The sequence below is a fragment of the Caretta caretta genome, chromosome 18 (genome assembly GCF_965140235.1).
Source record: "Caretta caretta isolate rCarCar2 chromosome 18, rCarCar1.hap1, whole genome shotgun sequence".
Lineage (NCBI taxonomy): Eukaryota > Metazoa > Chordata > Testudines > Cheloniidae > Caretta > Caretta caretta.
In genome coordinates this window covers 6,540,774-6,567,722 of record NC_134223.1, presented here as the reverse complement: position 1 = coordinate 6,567,722, position 26,949 = coordinate 6,540,774, and the positions used below count along the sequence as shown (strand labels likewise).

The following is a 26,949-nucleotide window of genomic DNA, read 5'->3' as shown; positions in this document are numbered from 1 at the left end:
ATTCACAACCCCTTGTCCTCCCCTTCCGGTGTTGTGCCTCTTGCATGTGTTCTCACTCCAGTTTAGACTGTAAACTCCTGGGGCAGCTTCTAGAGCCCAATTTAGCCCTGGGGCGCTCCAGGAAGAGGGCGCACACAGTTTGAAAAAATAAAACGGCATTTTAAAAAGTTTAACACATTTATTTAAAATACAATTTATAAAATGTTTTTCTGCATACTTAGGAGCACTTCCATGGGGAGACAGACAGCTGTGTGTCCTGTAGCAGATGCACACAGCTTTGCACTTACCACCTGAACACACACACATGCGTGCACACGCATACACACACACAGATAACCATAAAGTGCCCCTAAGAACACACACAAAAAACCCTATAAACATGTATTAGAACAAGAGCTCTAGCCCCTCTGTAAACAGGGCCTTTGACTTATCCCAACACTGATTTCTGGACAGGATCACTGACCTACTGTCCACCTGGAAGAGGGGGCCTAGTGGCAGGTTTCTCCAGGAACGTTGCCCCCCCCCGCCCGCAGGTTGGAAGCATCCTGACTGACCACGCTATAAGGATGAATAAGCTGGAGAGGGGTGCTCTGGTTAGCTCCCCCCACATAATCTTATATTAGTTATGTGAGGTTGATGCTGGAGGACCTGATTTTGTCCTATGAGCAGCTAGCAAGGATGTCAGACCCCTGATATACAGGTACCAGGTGGTAGAAAAGGGATACTGTTGTCCTAACATTGGCAAGATATCAGAAGCTACATCAGGAGGCTTTTGCCAGCAGCTGGCCAGCCAAAGTAATAGCTATTTTAATTATTGATTAAGGAAAGGCGTGGTGACTACACAGTTATCGCAAATGTCTTTCCCCATCCTCTTCTCTTCTACCCTCCCCCATCCAGCTACTCTTCCCATCAGTTTCTCCTTGCTGCCATGAGGGAAAGATGTTTCCTGTGAAGCAGCTGCTGGCGGCTTGTACAGGTGCTCATGCAGCACATTCCAAGCCCTACCTGAGAGGAAGTTAGGTAAACATCAGATTACAGTCTTATAAAACCACAAGGACTTGAGCCCAACTGCAGGCCTAATGGGACATCTGTACACCTGTGCCCACCTCTCTGATTACAGCAGCGTAAAAAAAAAATTATAATCCTTTAACAAGCATTCCAAGGGCTCACTTGATTTAGGGAATCGCAGGAGGGCAGGACAGAAAAGAAATTCAGTTAAAAGATCAACGTTCTAGTAGATTTCATCTTTTGTACACAGGTAGTTTATTTTACCAGTTGTTTGCTGTATTTCTGTACACATCTTGGTTTACTGTATGGGAATCTCCCATACAACTCACTTTAGGCAGAGGTTCTGTACAGCTGCTTCCTTTCAGGCAAAAGAAGATGGGTTCAGGTGCCCAATATTCAACCTATTAAGCACAAACAGTGGCCCATGTCATATTGCACCTGTACAGAATACATCCTCCAAAAAACCAACTGTGTGGAAAGGCAGCTTCTGGAAACACAGTGAAGCAGACTAGCCCACGGTCCTTTTAGGTGAAGGGATGATCTAAATCCTTCTTGGCCTCTGGCTGCTGTCACAGAAAGATAGTCTGTTTCTATGCCACACATGCTGTCTACAGTAACAGGTCCTATCAACATGCTGAGACATCTCTACTACTGGAGTCTTTCCAGCATACAAGATACATTCTTGTTGCCCCAGCAGAAGGAAGCTTTAGTGTTCATCTAATCCCTTGAGACAATTAATATTAAGAGTTGATCAGCTTCCTTATTGTCTAATATACAGTTAGACAATGCAACACAATAGTATAGGGCACAGGAGAAGCAATGGAGTAGCTATATTTGACAGCTTGCAACAGCTGATTTGGTGGTACCTTAAAATTCTCTTCCATGGCCAGGACCCCTTCCTCAGACCCCTTTCTTTTTTGGGGGCTGGAGGACAGAGCTTAGCAGAAAGCCATTTGTTACCACCAATGCATGAAAACAGGGATTTTTTTTCCAAACTTTATTGAACATGGTTTGTTCCCGATGTCTATGATTTCTAGAAGTAAATGCATCAAGTACAGCACTGGAATTGTACCATAAGCCATCGGTCCATCACAAGCCACTTAGGGTTCAAACCTTTGGAGCAGTGGTTGCCCAGCCTCCTGCCATACGTCAGCCTTCCAACAAGCACATGCTGCACAGAGCCAGGCTCGTTACCATGCACTAACCGGAGTGGACCAGTACAGTATTGAACTAGTCTATTCCTAGCTTGTAAACCTAGATGCAACAGAGCCCTGTTCCTTCACCCTGCTTTCTCTGCTGGAAGCAGCAGGTGTCTCCATGGGATCCGTCGACATTCCCTTCTCCCCAAATACAAGAAATGTATTACTAAGTTTTTCCTCAAGCCAGCAGAAAACTAGCCAAGCTTATGACAGGTGCAGTAAGCGAACTAGGCCACTGGACTCCACTGGCTTCTGGGGCCAAGGCAATTAGAAAGCCCAGGTACCTGGAAGTCCCCTTCCATTTGCTTGGCAGCAGTGGAGATACAGAACGAGAAGCTAAGCTTGCCAAATCCTAGCCATTATATTGTGGAAATTCCTAGAAACTCCTTTTTTAGAACACTATCAACTACCTCTCTCAATTAAAACAAACTAAACAGTTAAAACCCTTCCCATGCACTTGGTTTAAAGTTGATCTGATTTACAAACAAAAAACAAAGATTCTTTGAAACAGAACTCGCTCAGAAGTGAGAGAGACAACATGCACATGTGGGGAGGCTTCCCATTCCTCTTTTAAATCCCAGGCTAATGAGTATGATAAACATTATTGCTGGCGCTAGCTTCAACTGAAGTGGCACACACGACTCTGCACCTGTTCAGAGTCCTTAACGTACCCCCCTTCCTTTTACAGTGACTTGGGACAGCCCTCGTCGGTGTGCCAATCACAGTGGGTGGAGCAGGGGGTCACAGTGCATGGGGTTCAAGGTCACAGTGGGCAGAGCAAAGGGATCACAGTGCAAGTAAACCAGGTAGTTCCCTCTGCTCAAGTCCATTTGTCCACCACGGCAGTGCAACCCGTGGCAGCTGACCCTGCTTTTGACAGCGTGATCTCTTGCCCATATCTATCTGCGTTGTTTGAAGCCTTGTGAACCATCAGGACCCAGTGGTTGCCGTATCACATTATTGGGCTGCCTGGAATCTTCTGGCTGGGAGATCCTTGTTGGCCTGCAGGAAAGAAATCAGTCTTAAAAAGAAGAAATACGTCTACCTCCCCCATGCAATTCCAACTAAGACGGGGAAGAGTCCATCAGTGGAAAGTCACCGCCATGGTGAAAGTGCTGCTGTACTCTGCAGGATCTCACAGGCAATTGAGAATTGACTAGTGCTCCATTTCCCCAAGCCCTGCTCTTCGGCAGCCAAAACTCAGGTAACTTCAAAGTCCAAGTTCCTACCTTACCCGAGCGGAATCATCCTGCTCTGGTTTTGTTACCAACCCCTTTGTTCACTGATGTTCTTTAGGAACATTTATCATTTCTGTCTTTTGTCAGAAAGCCATTCCAGTGATGCACCTTTTCCCACCCCACGCACACCTTTTCTTTTTTTAAACTGAAGTCCTTTGGTCTTTGGAAAGAGTGGCTGCTGGTCTGTTCAAACAGGACTCCAGTTTAAGTTGATCCCCCCCCTCCACGGTTATGTTTAGTTGGAGAATACACTGGGAAAGGACTACAGAGCCAATTAGATGTCGATCAGAAGGCAGGGCAGAACATGCAATATGGGGTGGGAAAGTGCCTCTGGAGCAACTGGTCTGTCCCTTTCTAATCTCCAATCAGTGATAAAGCAGCATGGCTGTGGGGGGGATGTAAATTCAGCTTGTTCCACACCATTTGAGTGAGGCTAGCCAGCTCAGCTTGATAGTCATAGACAAGACTCTCAACTCGGTAGCCCCCTTGCTTGGGGAAACAGTCACATTTTGTTGAAAGGTTATGCTCCCTGTGTAGACAGACAGACACTGATCTGTGCAGAATTATTTCTAATCCTTTTGTTTTACTATTAAAGACATTTGTATGAAACATGGCAAGTCCTTCCTTGCAGAGTCAACCTGCTCCTGCTGCCTAGTCCCCTGGTTATGTCAGAGAAGGTTTTGTCCTCGAGGAAGGTGTTTAAAAGCCCACAATCTGTATCTAAACACCTTTGCTTCCAATAAGCATTTGCTTTCATTTCTATGCATTTGAGCTATACCGTGTCACATTTGCTAACAGCATGCCCCCACCTCTCCGTGGGCGTTAGGTATGTGACATATTAGGTATCAGCCTGGCTCCTCTTCCCTCTGGAGGACTATCATCTGTAGGATGGCATTTGCTGAAGGACTTCCTACAGGGGTTAGTTCAGGGATGCGGCTAGAATTGCCATTAAGCCCAGCCATTCTCACCTGTCTAGAATGGGTTTCTCCTGTTCCTCTTCTGGGCTTGCGCTGCCCAGAATTCGTTTTCTGGCTTCTGCGTATTCTGCTTCTCTCTGTGCCAGAGACTTTACTGGAAAAGCTGGTCTGCTCACAGAGTTGGGGTTACTAAGCACACCGTTAGTTGTGGGCCTCTTTAAGATCCTGATCTGTGGAGGAGGACCTGAGGGAAGGCTGTCGTCCTGAATGACAATCGGCACTTTAGGAGGAGATTTTGATTTTCTGCTGTTTAAGAAAAGACACAAACATTTAATTAGTATCTATATCCCACTGACAGAAAGCGTTAACTGCTGGGAGCGGGAGCCCTGCCAGACGGATACCGTCTTCATGACTAGGAGGTGTCTTGCAACAATTAAAGACCTTGTTATAGTTGCAACTCAGATACTGTAGTAGAGAGCATCCTTATTTGAGATTTGCCCACTCAAGTCAAACGTGTGGAAGGGCAGAAGATAGACCTGGTGCTTTGGTTCCTCTCCTTTAAAAAAAAAGAAAAGGGGGGGTGGGGGAAGAAGAAAAGGAGGGGTGCTAGGACACGGACCAGAGAATCTCACTTTCAACTGGGTGGGATGATGAATTAGAGTTTTTTGTTACCAGTTTCAATCTTAAAAATTAAAAGCCCAAAGTTTCTGAGTTGGGGTGTCCCAAGTTAGCTTGTAAATTCTTTGAGGCAGGAAGTATTCTATAGTTTTGTGAGGCATCTGGCCCATTCCCGAGTGCTAAAAAAACCCATAGCACCTACATTTGAACATGTAGGAAGGAAAATATAATTAAGTTATCTCAGGATTTCCTACAGCATGCATCAGCATTTGATATTCTCTCTCCAGCTCCACCCACCTTCCTTTCTGGAATTATGTCCCCACAACCCCACTTCAGATTTTTGGTACAGTCCCTCTCCCACCTAAAATCACAACAAAACAATTCTGTTAGCTTAGGCATTTGCCCTTATTGAGCCACCAGAAAACTGAACCAAAGACTGACACTCATCAGAAGTTTAGATTTTTTTTTTTTTTTTTTTTGGTTTGTGGGGGAGAAAGAGAGGTGGGGAGGGGAGGTAGAGCAAGCAGGAAGATAGAAACCCAATTCACATCACTGAGAACAGTGACAAGTCATAGAATATCAGGATTGGAAGGGACCTCAGGAGGCCATCTAGTCTAACCCCCTGCTCAAAGCAGGACCAGTCCCCAATTAAATCATCCCAGCCAGGGCTTTGTCAAGCCTGACCTTAAAAACTTCTAAGGAAGGAGATTCTACCACCTCCCTAGGTAATGCATTCCAGTGTTTCACCACCCTCATAGTGAAAAAGTTTTTCCTAATATCCAACCTAAACCTCCCCCACTGCAACTTGAGACCATTACTCCTTGTCCTGTCATCTTCTACCACTGAGAATAGTCTAGAACCATCCTCTTTGGAACCACCTCTCAGGTAGTTGAAAGCAGCTATCAAATCCCCCCTCATTCTTCTCTTCTGCAGACTAAACAATCCCAGTTCCCTCAGCCTCTCCTCATAACTCATGTGTTCCAGACCTCTAATCATTTTTGTTGCCCTTCGCTGGGCTCTCTCCAATTTTTCCACATCCTTCTTGAAGTGTGGGGCCCAAAACTGGATACAGTACTCCAGATGAGGCCTCACCAATGTCAAATAGAGGGGAACGATCATATCCCTCGATCTGCTGGCTATGCCCCTACTTATACATCCCAAAATGCCATTGGCCTTCTTGGCAACAAGGGCACACTGTTGACTCATATCCAGCTTCTCGTCCACTGTCACCCCTAGGTCCTTTTCCGCAGAACTGCTGCCTAGCCATTCGGTCCCTAGTCTGTAGCGGTGCATTGGATTCTTCCGTCCTAAGTGCAGGACCCTGCACTTATCTTTGTTGAACCTCAGATTTCTTTTGGCCCAATCCTCCAATTTGTCTAGGTCCCTCTGTATCCTATTCCTGCCCTCCAGCGTATCTACCACTCCTCCTAGTTTAGTATCATCCGCAAATTTGCGGAGAGTGCAATCCACACCACCCTCCAGATCATTTATGAAGATATTGAACAAAACCGGCCCCAGGACCGACCCTTGGGGCACTCCACTTGATACCAGCTGCCATCTAGACATGGAGCCATTGATCACAACCTGTTTAACCCGACAATCTAGCCAACTTTCTACCCACCTTATAGAGCATTCATCCAGCCCATACTTCCTTAACTTGCTGGCAAGAATACTGTGGGAGACAGCGTCAAAAGCTTTGCTAAAGTCAAGAAACAATACGTCCACTGCTTTCCCTTCATCCACAGAACCAGTAGTGATAGGTTTGTGGCAGCACAGGATGATGTAACCCACCCAAGCCAGAATACAGGCACAAAAGTCTCACTGACAGAGCACAGCAGGTCAAAAAAGAGTTGGTACATGAAGGGGTTACTTGGCTTTCACCAATTTCTTCATTCTATTTCAGTTTTGTTTTTTTGCCGTTTTTTAAATGGCTTCCCTATAGGCGTGGCTATATCTGCTCTTGAATACGCTACTTCAGGGATCAAATTATCCCCCAATGATCTTTCAGCTACACTGCTATGGATTAGAGGTGCCACAAAGTGACATATTACTTAATACAAGCTCCCCATTTCTTAGCTCAAATTGGAGGTTAGTTACATCAAATTTAGTGGGTATCTAATGCAATTTACCCTCCTGTGCCAACTCTCTGAACCTGCAAGTGTCCAACTCCAGGCAGGGGAGCCTAGAACAAGGGTGTTTCAGACCAACAGATCACCATTACCTTTCCTTTTGAGTAATCTTCAGTTTCTTTTCCAACCGTCTATCTATTTCCTGTAAGGGATATGAGAAACACAGTGTGAAACCTCTCCCCTTTTATAGAGAATTTACAGATTCTACTTGAGGACACCTGTAATTTCTTTAGTCTCACTTTTTCCATTACAACAATACTCTTACTTGCTTGCAAATCACACACAGAAAGATACCAATCTGAAAAAAAAAATCCAAACCCTTATATGAAAGGGTCATGTACATTTCCCTGTATTCGTTGGTATTAGCAGTAGGAGAACAGCAAAGCATTAAAGATAGTTTGGGACCCATACTAATGGCTTTTTAAAAAGTTTCATGGTGATAGAGTGGCAGTTCATCTCATCGGAACAGCACCTTTGATCCCAAGGATTCCCCAAGCACTTAAGCGACCACTGAAGCTTCCTCTGGAGTGAAATGTGACTGTTTAACAATCAGAGTAACATTAAATAGTTTCACATATTATACACTCCACTGAGGAAGAGGAAAATATACCTGAGTGTCTCTGGTACAGTTACACTGGAACAGACCACTGGGGTAGCTGCTGCTCCTTGATTCAGTCATGCAGGTGGTAACTAGCAGGGCTCAAGGAAGTGTATACCGCTGGCTCAGCTTGCTGTCCTCCGCCCATTTGCTAGCTTACAAAGCTATTATATGAACTCAACTCATAACCAGAGCCATAGTGAAAGCTTGCTCCTAAGGAGAGAGGCTGTCTGCATTGCCATCACGAGCCATTATCAGGTTGGAAGCTATGTGGCCTACTGCCATCCATTCAGCTTCATGTGGTTTGCGTAGCAATTCCCCACTATACTAAGAACAGGGAAGGGATGCAAATGCTAAGTCACTGACAACCCTACTTGGTTCTATATAAGTATGGTTTTACTATTGGTTGTGTGGTTCTAGGGCCACCAGCCTGAGAAACCTGTAGCCAAAAGCTCAAGTGACTATGCTGAAATTGGTAAAAGTACTACCAGATGGCAGCTTCATAATGTTCCACTGAGTTGTGTGTTCAAGAAGCCACAGCGGTCTGGGTGGAGCAAACTTTGATTTTAACTGGAAAAGGGCAATGAATGGTTTGGTAGGTTTTTCAATTGCAAAACCAAACCAAAGTTAAGCCATTTGACTATGACAATGACATAGTTCTAGGCACCTACAGCCTCTTTCGACGTCATAAAGACTCCTAATATTGTCAGAAAAGTTAGCATCAAGTTGCAATGCTACACAGACGGTTGAGGGTGTATGCATAAATAAAGCATATCAGAAGCTGCCTACTTCTCAACACCTGCAAGAACAGAAAGACTGGCTGGGAACTGGAAGTGGAGATGCAGCCATCTTGGCTGGGAGCTAGAAGTCTCCTGTACTGGCTGGTGCTGAATCTGAGGATCAAATCAAGGTGAAGGAGCTGCCTTATATGTCTGCACAAGTCCAAAAGAGGTTAATTTCCTGCTATAGAAAAGAGCATTTAAAAAAAAAAAAAAAAGCATTGTGAAAGCCAAGTGCTTAACTACCCTCGCCCCAGGTAGTAGACAACTGGAAGGATGCTTCCTCAAACATCTCATTAACAACTCTGTTATTTGGGAGTAGGATGGGGAAAGAGCAGCATCTCAACCAGCTTAAGAGTTCCATGCTTTTAATTTACAGTGCTATTTCAGTTACTTTGAACACTACACAGTGACCAAGCTTCAAAATCAGTCTTGTGTCCAAAACATCCAAGCCAATCATGTCCCACAACTCCTTTAAACAGGAGCTGAATTTGATAATCCCCCTCTGGGGAACATGGAAGACTAGACTCCTTGTTACACTCAACATGCAGCCAGCAATAGGGAACAGATACCTGGCAGGATAGCACAGAGAAAGGGAGTTACAGGTTTCACAGTAGCCCTATGGAAATACAATTGGAAGCTACAAAAAAAGCGAAGGCTTACTGTAAGCACATGAAGCTTTACAAGGAGTCGAGCTGGAAAGCCTACTTTGGTTTCTCTTACATGTCTGACATGAGAGCATGACTGGGCTGAACCCTTTACAGAGTACTGACTCTTGGGGGGGAGGAGGGGGGCAAAAACACCTGTGTTTTGGGGAACATCACTCATTACAGCTCCTAAATCTCTACTTGCCAAATGACACATCAAATATTTGCCTGATGCATTTATACCTAGTGGTAACTTACAGTAGCCAGTACCATTTCACAATCTTAAATAAGAGAAAAACTAACCCGTGTTTTCTCACACAAGTACTGTCTTTAAGCTGCATCACATCACATCTTAGAAACGAGTCCCATTCTCCAATAAGATCACTCTCTAGATATCAAAAACTTAAGATAGAGGCACCTTTGCTTTGCACCAGCAGAGATTCATTGGCATTTTGCCAGGTGTCTAAAGGCTTCAACCAATTTGCACATGTTCCAGGGAGAGATTAAAAAAATACAACAAAGCCATACTATTTGCTTGAGGGTTTTGCTTCCTTGACAGGAATCATAGAATATCAGGGTTGGAAGGGACCTCAGGAGGTCATCTAGTCCAACCCCCTGCTCAAAAGCAGGACCCATACCCAATTAAATCATCCCAGCCAGGGCTTTGTCAAGCCTGACCTTAAAAACTTCTAAGGAAGGAGATTCCACCACCTCCCTAGGCAATGCATTCCAGTGTTTCACCACCCTCCTAGTGAAAAAGTTTTTCCTAATATCCAACCTAAACCTCTCCCACTGCAACTTGAGACCATTACTCCTTGTCCTGTCCTCTTCCACCACTGAGAATAGTCTAGAACCATCCTCTCTGGAACTACCTCTCAGGTAGTTGAAAGCAGCTATCAAATCCCCCCTCATTTTTCTCTTCTGCAGACTAAACAATCCCAGTTCCCTCAGCCTCTCCTCATAACTCATGTGTTCCAGACCCCTAATCATTTTTGTTGCCCTTCGCTGGACTCTCTCCAATTTATCCACATCCTTCTTGAAGTGTGGGGCCCAAAACTGGACACAGTACTCCAGATGAGGCCTCACCAATGTCGAATAGAGGGGGACGATCACGTCCCTCAATCTGCTCGCTATGCCCCTACTTATACATCCCAAAATGCCATTGGCCTTCTTGGCAACAAGGGCACACTGCTGACTCATATCCAGCTTCTCGTCCACTGTCACCCCTAGGTCCTTTTCCGCAGAACTGCTGCCTAGCCATTCGGTCCCTAGTCTGTAGCTGTGCATTGGGTTCTTCCGTCCTAAGTGCAGGACCCTGCACTTATCCTTATTGAACCTCATCAGATTTCTTTTGGCCCAATCCTCCAATTTGTCTAGGTCCCTCTGTATCCTATCCCTGCCCTCCAGCGTATCTACCACTCCTCCCTGTTTAGTATCATCTGCAAATTTGCTGAGAGTGCAATCCACACCATCCTCCAGATCATTTATGAAGATATTGAACAAAACCGGCCCCAGGACCAACCCCTGGTGCACTCCACTTGACACCGGCTGCCAACTAGACATGGAGCCATTGATCACTACCCGTTGAGCCCAACGATCTAGCCAACTTTCTACCCACCTTATTGTGCATTCATCCAGCCCATACTTCCTTAACTTGCTGACAAGAATACTGTGGGAGACCGTGTCAAAAGCTTTGCTAAAGTCAAGAAACAATACATCCACTGCTTTCCCTTCATCCACAGAACCAGTAATCTCATCATAGAAGGCGATTAGATTAGTCAGGCATGACCTTCCCTTGGTGAATCCATGCTGGCTGTTCCTGATCACTTTCCTCTCATGTAAGTGCTTCAGCATTGATTCTTTGAGGACCTGCTCCATGATTTTTCCGGGGACTGAAGTGAGGCTTACTGGCCTGTAGTTCCCAGGATCCTCCTTCTTCCCTTTTTTAAAGATTGGCACTACATTAGGCTTTTTCCAGTCATCCGGGACTTCCCCCGTTCGCCACGAGTTTTCAAAGATAATGGCCAAAAATAATGGAGCAGAAATTGCTTTTCCAAATCAATCAGTAATAAAAGTCTGGGACTGTTCAGCTGTCAATACCCTGCAGTCACACAAAGAGGGGGCTATGGGCCACGTTTTAGAACCTCACAGGCGGTTTTCATGGCACACAGATTAAATTTTATTTTTTATAGCAGAGCATTCAGAGTATTCTGAAATCTCATTTTGGTGATGCTGGAGGGCTCCCACCTCCATAAACTCTCATTCCCTCCCTCCCCACCCTTTACTTTCTCTATCACCATCCTCAGAGAGCTAGTGCCAGAAACTTCCCCTTTCAGTCAAGTCAATTCAAGAGTTAAAAGCCACCTCTCTTGTAAAATTATTATGGTTTTCACATCAGATTCTTTTCTGCACATGTAAAGACCACTTCCTTGCTTCCTTGGATGTACTTGGAATGAGAGTCAAGGGGCTTGTCTACATGGTGAGTGAATGGACCACAAGCCAGAATGTGAACTTAGAGCACATGAGTTTCACACACACTAACATTGCTTGTGTGCACGTCTACAGTGCACTAGCAGTTCCTTAGTGTGCTATGAAACCGAGTACATCAAAGCTCAGTAAGGAACTTTTAGTGAGCTGTAGCAGCATCCGCATGGGACATTAACGTATGTTAAACTAGTGTGCTCTAGGTTCACAATGTGGCTTGCACTATACTAACTTGCTAGGTAGGCAAACCTAACATCACAATCCCTCTTAACTTTCTTCCGATCAAACCCCTAATTACAATCATACTAACAACTAAGTTGCTCCTGACAATTTCATAGAATCATAGAATATAAGGGTTGGAAGGGACCCCAGAAGGTCATCTAGTCCAACCCCCTGCTCAAAGCAGGACCAATTCCCAGTTAAATCATCCCAGCCAGGGCTTTGTCAAGCCTGACCTTAAAAACCTCTAAGGAAGGAGATTCTACCACCTCCCTAGGTAACGCATTCCAGTGTTTCACCACCCTCATAGTGAAAAAGTTTTTCCTAATATCCAATCTAAACCTCCCCCACTGTAACTTGAGACCATTACTCCTTGTTCTGTCATCTGCTACCACTGAGAACAGTCTAGAGCCATCCTCTTTGGAACCCCCTTTCAGGTAGTTGAAAACAGCTATCAAATCCCCCCTCATTCTTCTCTTCTGCAGGCTAAACAATCCCAGCTCCCTCAGCCTCTCCTCATAACTCATATGTTCCAGACCCCTAATCATTTTTGTTGCCCTTCGCTGGACTCTCTCCAATTTATCCACATCCTTCTTGAAGTATGGGGCCCAAAACTGGACACAGTACTCCAGATGAGGCCTCACCAATGTCGAATAGAGGGGAACGATCATGTCCCTCGATCTGCTCGCTATGCCCCTACTTATACATCCCAAAATGCCATTGGCCTTCTTGGCAACAAGGGCACACTGCTGACTCATATCCAGCTTCTCGTCCACTGTCACCCCTAGGTCCTTTTCCGCAGAACTGCTGCCTAGCCATTCGGTCCCTAGTCTGTAGCTGTGCATTGGGTTCTTCCGTCCTAAGTGCAGGACCCTGCACTTATCCTTATTGAACCTCATCAGATTTCTTTTGGCCCAATCCTCCAATTTGTCTAGGTCCTTCTGTATCCTATCCCTCCCCTCCAGCGTATCTACCACTCCTCCCAGTTTAGTATCATCCGCAAATTTGCTGAGAGTGCAATCCACACCATCCTCCAGATCATTTATGAAGATATTGAACAAAACCGGCCCCAGGACCGACCCTTGGGGCACACCACTTGATACCGGCTGCCAACTAGACATGGAGCCATTGATCACTACCCGTTGAGCCCGACAATCTAGCCAGCTTTCTACCCACCTTGTAGTGCATTCATCCAGCCCATACTTCCTTAACTTGCTGACAAGAATACTGTGGGAGACCGTGTCAAAAGCTTTGCTAAAGTCAAGAAACAATACATCCACTGCTTTTCCTTCATCCACAGAACCAGTAATCTCATCATAGAAGGCGATTAGATTAGTCAGGCATGACCTTCCCTTGGTGAATCCATGCTGGCTGTTCCTGATCACTTTCCTCTCATGCAAGTGCTAGAACAGCCTCACAATCAGAGCAGAGTTGAGATGAAAGAATATCCTGGTCATGCCACAAATCATTGTAATTAGAACGACTGGGTACTCTTCCAAGAGGAGATACTTCCCATCTTCACCCTATTCCAATTACACAAACACTTTGTGATCACACATGGGGGGAGGGATAGCTCAGTGGTTTGAGCATTGGCATGCTAAACCCAGGGTTGCGAGTTCAATCCCTGAGGGGGCCATTGAGAGTTGTGAGTTCAATCCCTGAGGGGGAACTGGAGGTCCTGGTGATGTCAAGGAACTATGACGTGATCGGAATAACAGAGACTTGGTGGGATAACTCACATGACTGGAGTACTGTCATGAATGGTTATAAACTGTTCAGGAAGGACAGGCAGGGCAGAAAAGGTGGGGGAGTAGCACTGTATGTAAGGGAGCAGTATGACTGCTCAGAGCTCCGGTACGAAACTGCAGAAAAACCTGAGTGTCTCTGGATTAAGTTTAGAAGTGTGTGCAACAAGAGTGATGTAGTGGTGGGAGTCTGCTATAGACCACCGGACCAGGGGGATGAGGTAGATGAAGCTTTCTTCCGGCAGCTCACGGAAGCTACTAGATCGCATGCCCCGATTCTCATGGGTGACTTTAATTTTCCTGATATCTGCTGGGAGAGCAATACAGCGGTGCATAGACAATCCAGGAAGTTTTTGGAAAGCGTAGGGGACAATTTCCTGGCGCAAGTGCTAGAGGAGCCAACTAGGGGGGGCGCTTTTCTTGACCTGCTGCTCACAAACCGGGTAGAATTAGTGGGGGAAGCAAAAGTGGATGGGAATCTGGGAGGCAGTGACCATGAGTTGGTTGAGTTCAGGATCCTGACACAGGGAAGAAAGGTAAGCAGCAGGATACGGACCCTGGACTTCAGGAAAGCAGACTTCGACTCCCTCAGGGAACGGATGGCCAGGATCCCCTGGGGGACTAACTTGAAGGGGAAAGGAGTCCAGGAGAGCTGGCTGTATTTCAAGGAATCCCTGTTGAGGTTACAGGGACAAACCATCCCGATGAGTCGAAAGAATAGTAAATATGGCAGGCGACCAGCTTGGCTTAATGGTGAAATCCTAGCGGATCTTAAACATAAAAAAGAGGCTTACAAGAAGTGGAAGGTTGGACATATGACCAGGGAAGAGTATAAAAATATTGCTCGGGCATGTAGGAATGATATCAGGAGGGCCAAATCGCACCTAGAGCTGCAGCTAGCCAGAGATGTCAAGAGTAACAAGAAGGGTTTCTTCAGGTATGTTGGCAACAAGAAGAAAGCCAAGGAATGTGTGGGCCCCTTACTGAATGAGGGAGGCAAACTAGTGACAGAGGATGTGGAAAAAGCTAATGTACTCAATGCTTTTTTTGCCTCTGTTTTCACTAACAAGGTCAGCTCCCAGACTGCTGCGCTGGGCATCGCAAAATGGGGAAGAGATGGCCAGCCCTCTGTGGAGATAGAGGTGGTTATGGACTATTTAGAAAAGCTGGACGTGCACAAGTCGCATCCGAGAGTGCTGAAGGAATTGGCGGCTGTGATTGCAGAGCCATTGGCCATTATCTTTGAAAACTCGTGGCGAACGGGGGAAGTCCCGGATGACTGGAAAAAGGCTAATGTAGTGCCAATCTTTAAAAAAGGGAAGAAAGAGGATCCTGGGAACTACAGGCCAGTCAGCCTCACCTCAGTCCCTGGAAAAATCATGGAGCAGGTCCTCAAAGAATCAATCCTGAAGCACTTGCATGAGAGGAAAGTGATCAGGAACAGCCAGCATGGATTCACCAAGGGAAGGTCATGCCTGACTAATCTAATCGCCTTTTATGATGAGATTACTGGTTCTGTGGATGAAGGGAAAGCAGTGGATGTATTGTTTCTTGACTTTAGCAAAGCTTTTGACACGGTCTCCCACAGTATTCTTGTCAGCAAGTTAAGGAAGTATGGGCTGGAAGAATGCACTATAAGGTGGGTAGAAAGCTGGCTAGATTGTCGGGCTCAACAGGTAGTTATCAATGGCTCCATGTCTAGTTGGCAGCCAGTATCAAGTGGAGTGCCCCAAGGGTCGGTCCTGGGGCCGGTTTTGTTCAATATCTTCATAAATGATCTGGAGGATGGTGTGGATTGCACTCTCAGCAAATTTGCGGATGATACTAAACTGGGAGGAGTGGTAGATATGCTGGAGGGGAGGGATAGGATACAGAGGGACCTAGACAAATTGGAGGATTGGGCCAAAAGAAATCTGATGAGGTTCAATAAGGATAAGTGCAGGGTCCTGCACTTAGGACAGAAGAACCCAATGCACAGCTACAGACTAGGGACCGAATGGCTAGGCAGCAGTTCTGCGGAAAAGGACCTAGGGGTGACAGTGGACGAGAAGCTGGATATGAGTCAGCAGTGTGCCCTTGTTGCCAAGAAGGCCAATGGCATTTTGGGATGTATAAGTAGGGGCATAGCGAGCAGATCGAGGGACGTGATCGTTCCCCTCTATTCGACATTGGTGAGGCCTCATCTGGAGTACTGTGTCCAGTTTTGGGCCCCACACTTCAAGAAGGATGTGGATAAATTGGAGAGAGTCCAGCGAAGGGCAACAAAAATGATTAGGGGTCTGGAACACATGACTTATGAGGAGAGGCTGAGGGAGCTGGGATTGTTTAGCCTGCAGAAGAGAAGAATGAGGGGGGATTTGATAGCTGCTTTCAACTACCTGAAAGGGGGTTCCAAAGAGGATGGCTCTAGACTGTTCTCAATGGTAGCAGATGACAGAACGAGGAGTAATGGTCTCAAGTTGCAGTGGGGGAGGTTTAGGTTGGATATTAGGAAAAACTTTTTCACTAAGAGGGTGGTGAAACACTGGAATGCGTTACCTAGGGAGGTGGTAGAATCTCCTTCTTTAGAGGTTTTTAAGGTCAGGCTTGACAAAGCCCTGGCTGGGATGATTTAACTGGGAATTGGTCCTGCTTCGAGCAGGGGGTTGGACTAGATGACCTCCTGGGGTCCCTTCCAACCCTGATATTCTATGATCCAATATTGCTGTCACATACTAGATCCAGCCCACGCAGTTCTTCCTAATAGCCCATGTCATCAGCGACCCCACACCATCTTATCCTTCTTGTGCCATCCAAGTCCTCAGTTGGTCACATGAATCCAAGTGGGAGCAATTTTTGTGTGTGGGGAAGATACCACATGAGAAATAGGAAACAATACTAAATCTCAACAATCTTCCCATTGGACAGGCAAGACCCCCATTTTTCCGTTTCAAAATAATCTATCAGTTTTGTCAGGGTGCCCTTTTAGACTAAGAATGCCTGGGGTAATCCACGAAGGATGACACTGCAAAGGGAATGAGTGTATTGGAGGAAAGGTGCACACACATCTATGGTCCAGCTGAGTACTCTGGATCTTCAGCAACTGATTAGTCTTGCTTAGTCAACATGGCATGCATAGTCATTTAACAAACCCCTATGATTTGGAGGCATAGCAGTTGCTCTAACTCAGATTTGAAATGGTTGGTCACAGAAATCACATGCCAAATGTCTTAACAAAATAGACTATAAGATTCCAAAGTGTCCTCACAAATAGCTGGCATTGTAGCCTACCAAAAGTCATAGTCAGTGGACTATATACAGTTGTACTCAGCTTAAGTGGTTCTACCATATATTTTCATTACATCAAGATTTAGTACAACAGAACTGAACACAGAAGAAGAACCTATATAGAGCTGCTCTCTCCCACCATCCCTCCTATTACTGTGTTCTATTTCTTTCCTTCTCATGACTCCTTGCAGTGTAATTCCTTGGTCAATTTCAGGACTCCTCACTGGTCCACTTCTAAAGCATGATATGGCAGCACAGAATCAGCTTTTCCCTACTGTTACCACCCTCACACCCTCTCCCAAAGAAGGTTTCTTTGTTACACCCATGATCCAAATAATCCTGACCGCCACCCATGTTGGGGTTCTAACGCCAGTCAGACACCCACTATGAACAGCAACAGACAATTGAGAGCTTCCAATTATGTTTAAAACTCCCGTGGCTAGCGCCCACCAAGGGGTTTACCAAGACATTTTGTAATTCATGTGTATTTATGCAGAGATACTGTATTAATCATATATTTTCTCTTGAAACAAACATTGTTACCTCACACTCTTGAGCTCTATTTGAGATTGTTTTTTTATTAGGTGTTGCTATATTTTGCACTCATGGTAAGAAAAGTCAAGTTACAGTTTGCAGAATGTTACCTATTCAAATTATGTTGCCACCTTACTGGACAGTGTCCCTTAACGGGTCAGCAAAAAAATTTGGGATATTAGTGACCTCTCTTCCACATGTCTAGCAGTCCATAACATTGCATGCATTTAGGGCTTGAAAAGTTGATGCACTTCACAAACTTTGGTCTCAACACTTTGAAACTGAAACAAGATCACTTTAGGGGCTCCCAGCAGTCCTGTTTTTGTCAGTTGATTCTCAACCAACTTCAGCTACTATCCTCACATGCTGCACTGTGTCACTGAGCTATGCAGATAACATGTTAAAATTAGGGTCTGATTTATGACTCGAGTGCCAGAAGCACTACAGCAACTGAAAGGCACGAGCTTACAGGAGAGACAATCAGACTTACTATTAGAAAATATCATGCAGCGCACACACTCATTAGTTGGGTTGGTCACACTGCATGAGAGCTTTGTTTATCTTTTGAGATTATTGGATTCTGTTATGGGAGGATACCTCCTCTTCACAATTTCCTATATACCAGGTTTACATTAACAATAGCTAAGAAAGTCCATTTTACATTCCCCTTTTTCCCCTGCAAAGGGATCTATGAATAGATTACTAAATTTAGTAAAAGAATTCCTATATGCTGTTTTTATCTCAGTCATTTTTTAAGACTCAAGAGAATCCAACAGAAAGCACAGTGTTTTGCTTATCCTTTGATATTAAAAGCCTGTTGTGGACAGGGGCTAACAGAAGCTATATATTTATCATGAAGTAGGGCTTTAATATCAAAATCTCCATCCATCTGCATTAGAGACAAATGCTATAAATATCAAGACCTAACGAAAAGTAATCTGTCGCATCCACCAAGAACAAAAGGCAAACCTACCACAATCACTGTCTATAGTCACTTATCCTGGTTGAGAATTCCATTAATAGAGGACTAGTGTTCTGCAGCATGCATTAGAACATGTAGATGAAGGGCATCCATCTCCAAGGCAACCCAGGGATGCACATTCCAGACATCTTTTGGTTGGAGTCTGCATCCACAGTTCAGTACAGAGCTAGACGCCACACCAGGTAGGCATGGTTCTCCAATTTGTGGGGAAGTGGTGGAAAGGGAGAAGAACAAGAATTAGCATATCACGAATAGCCAAATTTGAGGTGGAGTCCCCACCTAGTTCTCCTGTTCCCAAGAGACTAAAATAGTGAGTGAAGGAAATTCCCTGAAGTTCCCCAGTGGCAGAATTTCTGGAAATGTGCAAATAGTGATAATTTGCCTTATTTCTCAAGATTTTTCTATATATGGACAATGTTTACACTTCAGATGTACTGGTATTTCTCCTATGTCTCCTGCATAGGCTATAATTTTTTTTAATGTTAAAATTAGTGCTTCATCAAATAGAGGAGTCTCATTTATGTCTGAAAAAACAAAGTTAATGCCCAAGGTTACTGGAACTGAAAGTAAACAGTTATCTTTTTTTTTCCAGTTAGTTTACTTTGTGAATTGCGTATTACTGTCCTACTATTTCTCCTGCATAGTCAATTTCTCCCTTGCTGAGAATGAACAAGGGAACAGAAAAAATCCAGGCAATATTCTCATAAAACGATTCACTTTCTGAAAGAGAATCTTTTTTTTTAAGTTGCTCTTTAAGAATAAGCTTGAACAGCATTTTCTGTCACTTTAAGGAACAGTAAGGGAAGAAGTCTAGTGAACTGAAAACACAAGATTGGAGTTATTTTGTGGAAAATCAAGAGAAAATGTGTGGTGGAGCAGGCTGTAATGGCCACCAAGGAGAGAAGTTATGTTTGGAAGTTATGATTCTGAACAGCAGCCATGCCCCTTTCTGTACTTTGTACAAATTACCGCTGAACACAAAAAAACCCCCCTAAATCCTGCTCACTTTACTCACTTGAGTAATCCCATTTGAGAGTGAATAAACTGAGTGGGATTGGGCTTTAGGGGTTGAATCCTTCAGCAGTGATGTTAAACAAGGTCCTTTCTACTTATTTGTAAGGATGCAGTTAAAGCTCCTATGGCATTTTATGAAGTGTAGGGGGATAATTCTGAGGACCTGGCTAGAATTCCCTTACTTAGTGAGAACAGGTTTTAAAATGTTCAAGGTTGCATGAGCCATTGCTGAGTGCATAATGCAGCCATTCAACCACTAATATCTGACTCATTGCTTCATAAGGTGCTTTGGGATATGCTTGAGTACAAAAGGCATTAGATACAACTAATTCTAAGATATGTCTAGTTTGTTTCCCCATTAATTTCTCTTCTCAGAAATGTTTCATTAATTAATGGAACAATAATTAATTTTCTAGGGTACTCCCATTAAATCCTGGCTGTAGTTTGTAGTCAGTGCAAGGTTCTCAGTCAAGACTATTTTCAGCTTCACTGGGGCTTAGGTTTTCTGAAGGTAGCCAATTCTTAGCAGCAGCCTGTGCAGTTAGACAACTGGGAAACAGCAAGTACCACAGTTGTTCTGCAAGACTACATTAAATCCTAAGCAGTGACTTACAAACTTGTGTTCTGCGGCTTCAGAACAGCTAAATATTTTGATGGGATATAAAAGCCTTTAAATAGTATTTCACAAATTCCTTTGTAATCCTTGAAATCAAAACTCATCCTTGTACCTCATACATTTTAAACCTCGTCAACATCCTCAGCCTTCAACTTTACCCTGAAGCCATATTTGTATGATTCTTTGTTCACACATTAAAATCCCATTGTGTTCCACTGAATTCAATGGATAATTCTTTTATGACAAGAGGACAATGCTGATTAGCAGTCACAGGGTCAGACTCCATAACTCTGAAATAACATTTCCCCTTAGCTGTTGTGCTTTGATCACATTTCAGGTCAATTAGAGTTTACTGCAACAGGCTGGGAAAGATCCTAAAGTAAATTCCATATTAATATAGGGAGGCAGCGTGATTTAGTGGCTGAAGCAAGGAATTGGGAGTCAGAAGACTTGAGCTCTGACTGCTACTTACATGCCTCTGCTAACCCATTTCACAGTGCTATGAGACCCACGAGTGAAAGGTAGAATACACAGCAAATGCACAGACAATAAAAGTGCAGATCAGAAGTACAATCACTACTCTGCTCAATCGCTCTTATATATCACCTGGCTGCTAAGAATTTAGAAAAACTAAACTGTCTGCTCCCCATAGCACACCAGGGTGCAAGATGCATCCTAGCCAAGTGGCCAGGGTTCAAAGTCAATTTAAACTTAGACTTTGAACTACACCAGGCTCAGTTTTAAGCTTCCACAAAGAGCCATTAGAATTAATATTTTAGCACTACTCCTTGGAAGAAGAAGCCACAGCACCATCAGCTGAACAGTATTACTATGATACGAGATGGTTGAGCAAATCTGAATTTATCCCTCCCACTGCTTCCATAAGAGATGTTACCAATAAGTTGGCTTATTAAGTTGTTAAATTTGAAGCCACAGTTTGAGAATGGAAACAAGTTTCCAAAGAACAAAAAACTATCCTTAGGTTACTATCAGTTTCTTTGCAGGTAACAGTGACATAACACCTTGGGGAAAGAGCAGCACAGCCGTACTGGAAATGGCTGTTGGTAAGACGCACCGAAAGGGTTACATCAACGTTTTTGTCTTTTATATGAAGATTCAACAGCTATTTTTAAAAGGACAAATTGGAATCAGTCGCTTCACTGCAGGTCTGTACCAAGTAATTGGAATTTGGCTTTCAGTACAGAGTCAGTTTTACGTAAAGATCAGAATTACATCAACGGCGAAAGCGGTGAAGAATACTATTGTCACTAACATCTCTGTTTATGAACAGAAACACAGGCGCGCCAACTCCTTCTAGCCTGTAAGCAATGGCAGCTTTTCCTTCCTACCAAGTTCAAGTAATAGTGGTGAGTTCTAGTAAAAGATGCTAAATTGTACGTCTGGTATACCATGTATCCTAACTAAATGTTATGCATGGATTATTTTTATAGACACGCAGGCTTTCCTTCTGCCCTGTACTTTTAAACACCAACATTGTACTGAAGAGTAAAAAATGAAAGGTTAAATTCCATACAGCATCTGTCAGAGTATTTGGCTCATGAACTCTGAAGCTGGAGGAACATATTTGTTGCTGTACTGGTCTTCAAAGACGACGGCCAAAGAGATCATCAGGATTTTATAAATAACCATTAGTCAGGCCCAACTTACAGCTGCAGTTACCTTCACTCAGATTAGTAAACGAACAGTATACTCTGGGAGACTTCTGGCTGGGTGAAAACAAGCTAACGCTGTATCAATACAAACCTATTTCTGTCTTGAGGTACTGATATAGTGCATAATTTGCAAAATACCATTGATGAACAGTTGATCAAACCAACATAAAGCAGGCAAATTAGAGCTCAGGCTGACATACCATTGGCTCCAAATGACCCCTTTTCTCCATACTCCCCATACACTTATAAGGCGGACATTCTAGCCTTGAAGTAGTCTCCAGCTTGAAGTCTATTCAGATTCAAAAAACAGATTAAAAATGGTTCCAGGTGCTACACCTACCTTTAGGCCCTCAGCTAATTTTTGTTATTTTACAATTACTTTTGAAAAATGTTACTCCCTATAGCTGTACAGAGGAACTCTCACAAACAGGACACTTAAGTTATGTTAGTGGTTAGGATGCTAGGCTTGGACTTGGGGGAAGATGTGCATTTGATTCCCTGCTCTGCCACAGACCGTGGACAAGTCACTACATCTTTCCATGGCTCAGTTTCCCTATCTGTAAGATGGGAACAAGCAGTATTTTCCCTACCTCCTGGGTGTGTTATGAGGATAACTACATTAAACATTGTGATTGTTCAGATACTACAGGAATGGGGGCCTTAGACAGAAATGCACAAAGTAAACCAACTGAAAAACATGTGTTTACTCTAGTCGCTCTGTTATAGTCATCTTAGGTGTTACTTGCAACAAAATTCAGAATCGAGATTTAAATTGATCTCTCTTTTAATTCTCAAATTCTTGATTTTTATTTGTTTAAAGGTGACCAGCAAAGAAAAGAGTTGGATTTATGCCTGATTTGCCTAAAAGTTTTTTTTCTATTTTCCTTGACGTAAGAAATTAAAGTCTTGTCTGCCCGGGAAAACTTTGGGTATATTTACACTGTCATTGGCAGTATGATTGCAGCACATGTAGACACACCCAAGCTACCTTTAATCTACCTAGCTAAGGTACCAATACCAGTGAAGCCATAGCAGCATGAGCACGTGCCCAGACTCCCTGGCAGGCTTGTATTAAGGCAGCTAGCCGGACGCTGCTACAGCTGCATTGCTGTTGGTGCCCAAGATTAAAGCTACTTTGGGTAGGTCTACACACTGCGGTGCAGACATACCTTCTGATGACAAGACGTCACAAGAATTGAGAGGGAAAGGCCATTTCCAGACAGCGTGTTTGAAACTCTGACTCCTGGGCAACAAACAACTTTTTGAAGTTTCACCAACTCATTCTTTCAGTTCAGCTGTGAGAGCACACAGTACATGTTTTCAGACATCTAGGAATTCCTCCAGCAAAACCAGGGAATACCAGACTAGATATTCCTGATATTTTAAGAGTATCAGACAAGACACAACTTTCGGGACAAGCTGCAGCAAAAGGGAATACAAAAGCCTTTAAAAATCCTTCATACATCATTTTCCCCACACACATTTATTATTACTTAGGAGATAAAAATAAAATATATATGCAAATAAGTCTACAAGTTCTATATTGCCCAACTGACAGAGTACCAACTAATGAGTCAATCTTTTGTAAAGGTATAATTAACAGGTAGGTATTCATTAAATTGTCCATAGGGACACTATCAAATTAAAAGTCATGTTTATTTATTTATTTTTTTTGCTGGTTACTAATACCTTACACTGATCATATGTTTAAAAAGACATTTACTTTTCACAGTTTATTTTTTGCACCATATTCATCTTCACAAATGACTAGAATAATCAGTGTAACTATCTAGCTCTCATGCACTAAGAGCAATGCTGCAATGTTGCACTAAGTATACTGTAGAGGCATGTATAAATTCAAGTGAAACTTTTCATATGAAGTCTTAAAACCCACAAAGAAAGATTTCTATTATTTTTCAGGGTTTTTTTTTTTTTTTAAATAAAAAGAGAGGGTTTGTTTTTTAAAAAAAACTAAGCCCAAATTTCAGGCCTACACTACTCAGGAGTTCCTATTTAAACAACTGAGATATTTTAATATTTACGCATACATTTTTAAAGGAATACCATTTACAGAATGGCTTACACATTTTTCCAAACCCACCCCTGTCTTACATGCCATGGTAGAATATGAACTACCTACAGTTAAGTACTTAACCTGTTTTGCTTCACCTGCCCATAGTGCTTCTCCAGATGGAAATTGACAAGCAGTTGTACTCCACTGGGTAAGCTCTACATGTCGTAGTCATTGGGGTTGCTCTACGCCGAACAAAGTTTCGGTGAAGGAGAGAGAGAGGAGAAACAATGACCTAAGCTCATGCTCAAATAAATTGGTTAGTCTCTAAGGTGCCACAAGTACTCCTTTTCTTTTTGCGAATACAGACTAACACGGCTGTTCCTCTGAAACCTATCAGCAACAGATGATCAGGTCAGTTCATGGGCTCTTGCACATAGCTGTTCCCTCATGGTTCTAGTAGCAGAGTGATTCCACTAAGGCAGCTCTCAAATTTTACAGCCTTATAGCAGTTACAACAGTTTACATGAAGAGTAAGCATGTCTATCTATAGCTGTCTTTAGAATGGCAAGTGTTTTATCCTTTGTGAAGAGTCACACTGTCTGCTTTTACCATCTCATCTCATCTCCCCCACCACTCCCTGTATGTATCCTGTTCCTCTTTTCCTGTGGGATCTCTCTCCACCACTGGTGGCCCTGGTCTCACTGTCAGCTCCTAGAGTCTCCAACTGGTGGCTGGCATCTCCAATCTGAGGGTAGCTCCTGTTTCCTCTCCTATGTAGCAGCAGCCTCTATAGGAGGTAGCTAGGTTTACTCCTTCTTCCAACTGCTGTTACAGGCATCAAGAGACTGGACAACTGTAGAAGCAGCTGCAAGTATGGAGGAGTTAGCACCATGTGGTCAGTCTGCTCTCCATTGAGCAGTATGAATACTACTGCACTGAGGATTACAGCAGTTTCCCCCCGTTGGACCCACTGGGAAAACACTTTAAGGAGGACCACCACTTGAGATGAGATTTTCCTGTAAGTGAAGTTTAGAAACAACTAGTAAGGGTATAGACTGGGGGGGGGGGGACACGACGACACACAGAGGGAAAGTGGGTGGAAGCCTAGAATTCCTACATTCCTTCAAGTCATTGGTCTTGGCCAGAATCATCAACAGCCCTCCAGACAAGTTATGTACCTTCATGGAACATTTTAACGAGATGGGGAATTAACACCAATGTTCTAGACAAATTCTAATAGCAATGATGATCACAGCACTGACAGATTGCATAATTGTTTCACTGGCAAACACTATCACTCCACTCCTGGCTTATTTAGCTTAATGGCTTTCAAACAAATTGTAACCCAACATCCTTTAACAGAGAAAAAAACAGTTTTACCCAAATAATGATAGTGAGAAATGAATTAATAAGTGTAAACAAGGAAGTAGAGAGACATTGTCCAAGACCAAATTCTATCTTCTCACACTTTAAAAGCTTACTGTTATTTAGCTTGTCCACTCTCTGAAAAGGGAAGATGCTAGGGCACATCTCACAAGAATACTAATTCCCCTTCCCTCACCATGCAGCTGTGTGCACCATACAGGTTACCCACCTACACTACCACTCAAATGATGACCGCATTTCAGTGGTGCTGTATGTAACACAACTTTGGGATTCTTCAGAATGAAAAACACAATAGATATGTAAGTTATTGATCTGGCTATTGAAGATCAAAAATGGGTGATTGATATTTGAAGTGAAACAAAGGGAATACTTGATAATACTAAAAGCAGGCACATTCTTGTCTTAAAAAAAAAAGTATAGAGAGGAATCATGCTTCTTGTCAGCCTCTGGTTAGAGATACCAGCTCTTTAGTTAATGAATTTAATGTTGCACGTTTGACAGAATCAAGTACCAATTACCTTACCAGCCACATCACCCGCAGCAGGTGATGAGCCAGAGCCCACCCAACATCACGACACTTTGCAAGTCTCACTGCGTCTCTCTAAAGCGGGATTTCATTTGAATCTTTCACGAGAGCGGGCGAGTGAGCTGCAAAACTTTCAGCACCTTCCCTGTGGTTGCTTTGTTTCAAGCTACCTTTGGAGGTAGGAAATCCTGACTCTAAGCCACAGCAAGAACTCTATTATTCAGCCTGCGATGAAGATCTCGCCCAGAGGCCCCCATTCATCGCCACATAATCCAGACACATTTCTTGGGGGGCAGCGATGGAGTTTAAACGCAGTGAGAGGCACGTGCGAGTCCAGCCCCAAGCCCCAGACCCGACCCAGCCCCCCAAGGAGAGCTGGGGCCCGGCCAGCCGGAGACACAATCCTGCCCCCGTGGACCCACGCGGGCCAGCAGCTGCCTGTCCCGCCGGGCCGGGGCGATGAGGGCGGGGCAGACAGGCCCCAGCAGGAATGGGGACACGGTCCCTTTAAGAGGCCTAGCAGGCGCTCAGGGGCCCGGGCTCTTCGCTGCCGCCCGGCGGAGACCACCCAGGCGGGGCCCCCTGGACAAGCTGCGCGGCCTCGCCCGCGCTCCCCCGCGCGCGCGGCTGGGCCCGAGCCGGGGCCCTTCCTCACCCCGCTGTCGGCCGCCTCCTCCCAGCTCTCAGCGACCTCCTCATCTTCCATTTTAAGTCTCCGCCGCCGCCGCCAGGCCAGCCCGCCCCCGCGCATGCGCCCTGCCCGCGCCAGCAATCGGCGCGGCCGCAGCCTCAGCACATGCGCGCCGTGAGCCGACCTCGGCCCCCTTTCTGCACGTGCGCGCTCCTGCAGCCCCACGGACATGCGCACTGCACAGCCAGCCGCCTGGCTGAGTGAGTTGAGGTGTGGACACACCTGTCCCCCCGGCCCCCAACCCCTAGACACACCTGCCCCCCCCCGACCCATGAACACACCTGTCCCCAGCCACAGGCAGCTGGCCCATGAACATACCAGTCACACACCCCCTGGCCCATGAACACACCTGTCCCCCCAACTCCCGCATCCACAGGCAACCGGCCCATGAACACACCTGTCGTCATCCCCCCAGCCCATGAACACACCTGTCCTTCCCCCCCAGCCCATGAACACACCTGTCGTCATCCCCCCAGCCCATGAACACACCTGTCCTTCCCCCCCAGCCCATGAACACACCTGTCGTCATCCCCCCAGCCCATGAACACACCTGTCGTCATCCCCCCCAGCCCATGAACACACCTGTCGTCATCCCCCCCCAGCCCATGAACACACCTGTCGTCATCCCCCCCAGCCCATGAACACACCTGTCCTTCCCCCCCAGC

General features: G+C 44.7%; 1 protein-coding gene across 1 annotated transcript; it reads right to left on the bottom strand.

Annotated features, from left to right (window-relative positions):
* Positions 1-158: 158 nt before the first annotated feature.
* Positions 159-26,382, bottom strand: SZRD1 (SUZ RNA binding domain containing 1). The gene is made up of 4 exons (XM_048824818.2): positions 26,249-26,382; positions 7,202-7,251; positions 4,414-4,668; positions 159-3,209 (listed from the first exon to the last, which is right to left on the bottom strand). Exons 1-4 carry the CDS (start codon positions 26,342-26,344, stop codon positions 3,107-3,109), a joined length of 504 nt encoding a protein of 167 aa, XP_048680775.1. The 5' UTR covers positions 26,345-26,382; the 3' UTR covers positions 159-3,106.
* Between the last annotated feature and the right edge of the window lie 567 nt (positions 26,383-26,949).

Coding starts and splice junctions, on each gene's coding strand:
- SZRD1 (XM_048824818.2), bottom strand. CDS start 26,344: ATGCGCGGGGGCGGGCTGGCCTGGCGGCGGCGGCGGAGACTTAAAATG. Junction 7,252..26,248: donor AGGAGGCGGCCGACAGCGGG/GTGAGGAAGGGC, acceptor TATCCCTTACAG/GAAATAGATAGACGGTTGGA. Junction 3,210..4,413: donor GAGAAACCCATTCTAGACAG/GTGAGAATGGCT, acceptor TCTTTCCTGCAG/GCCAACAAGGATCTCCCAGC.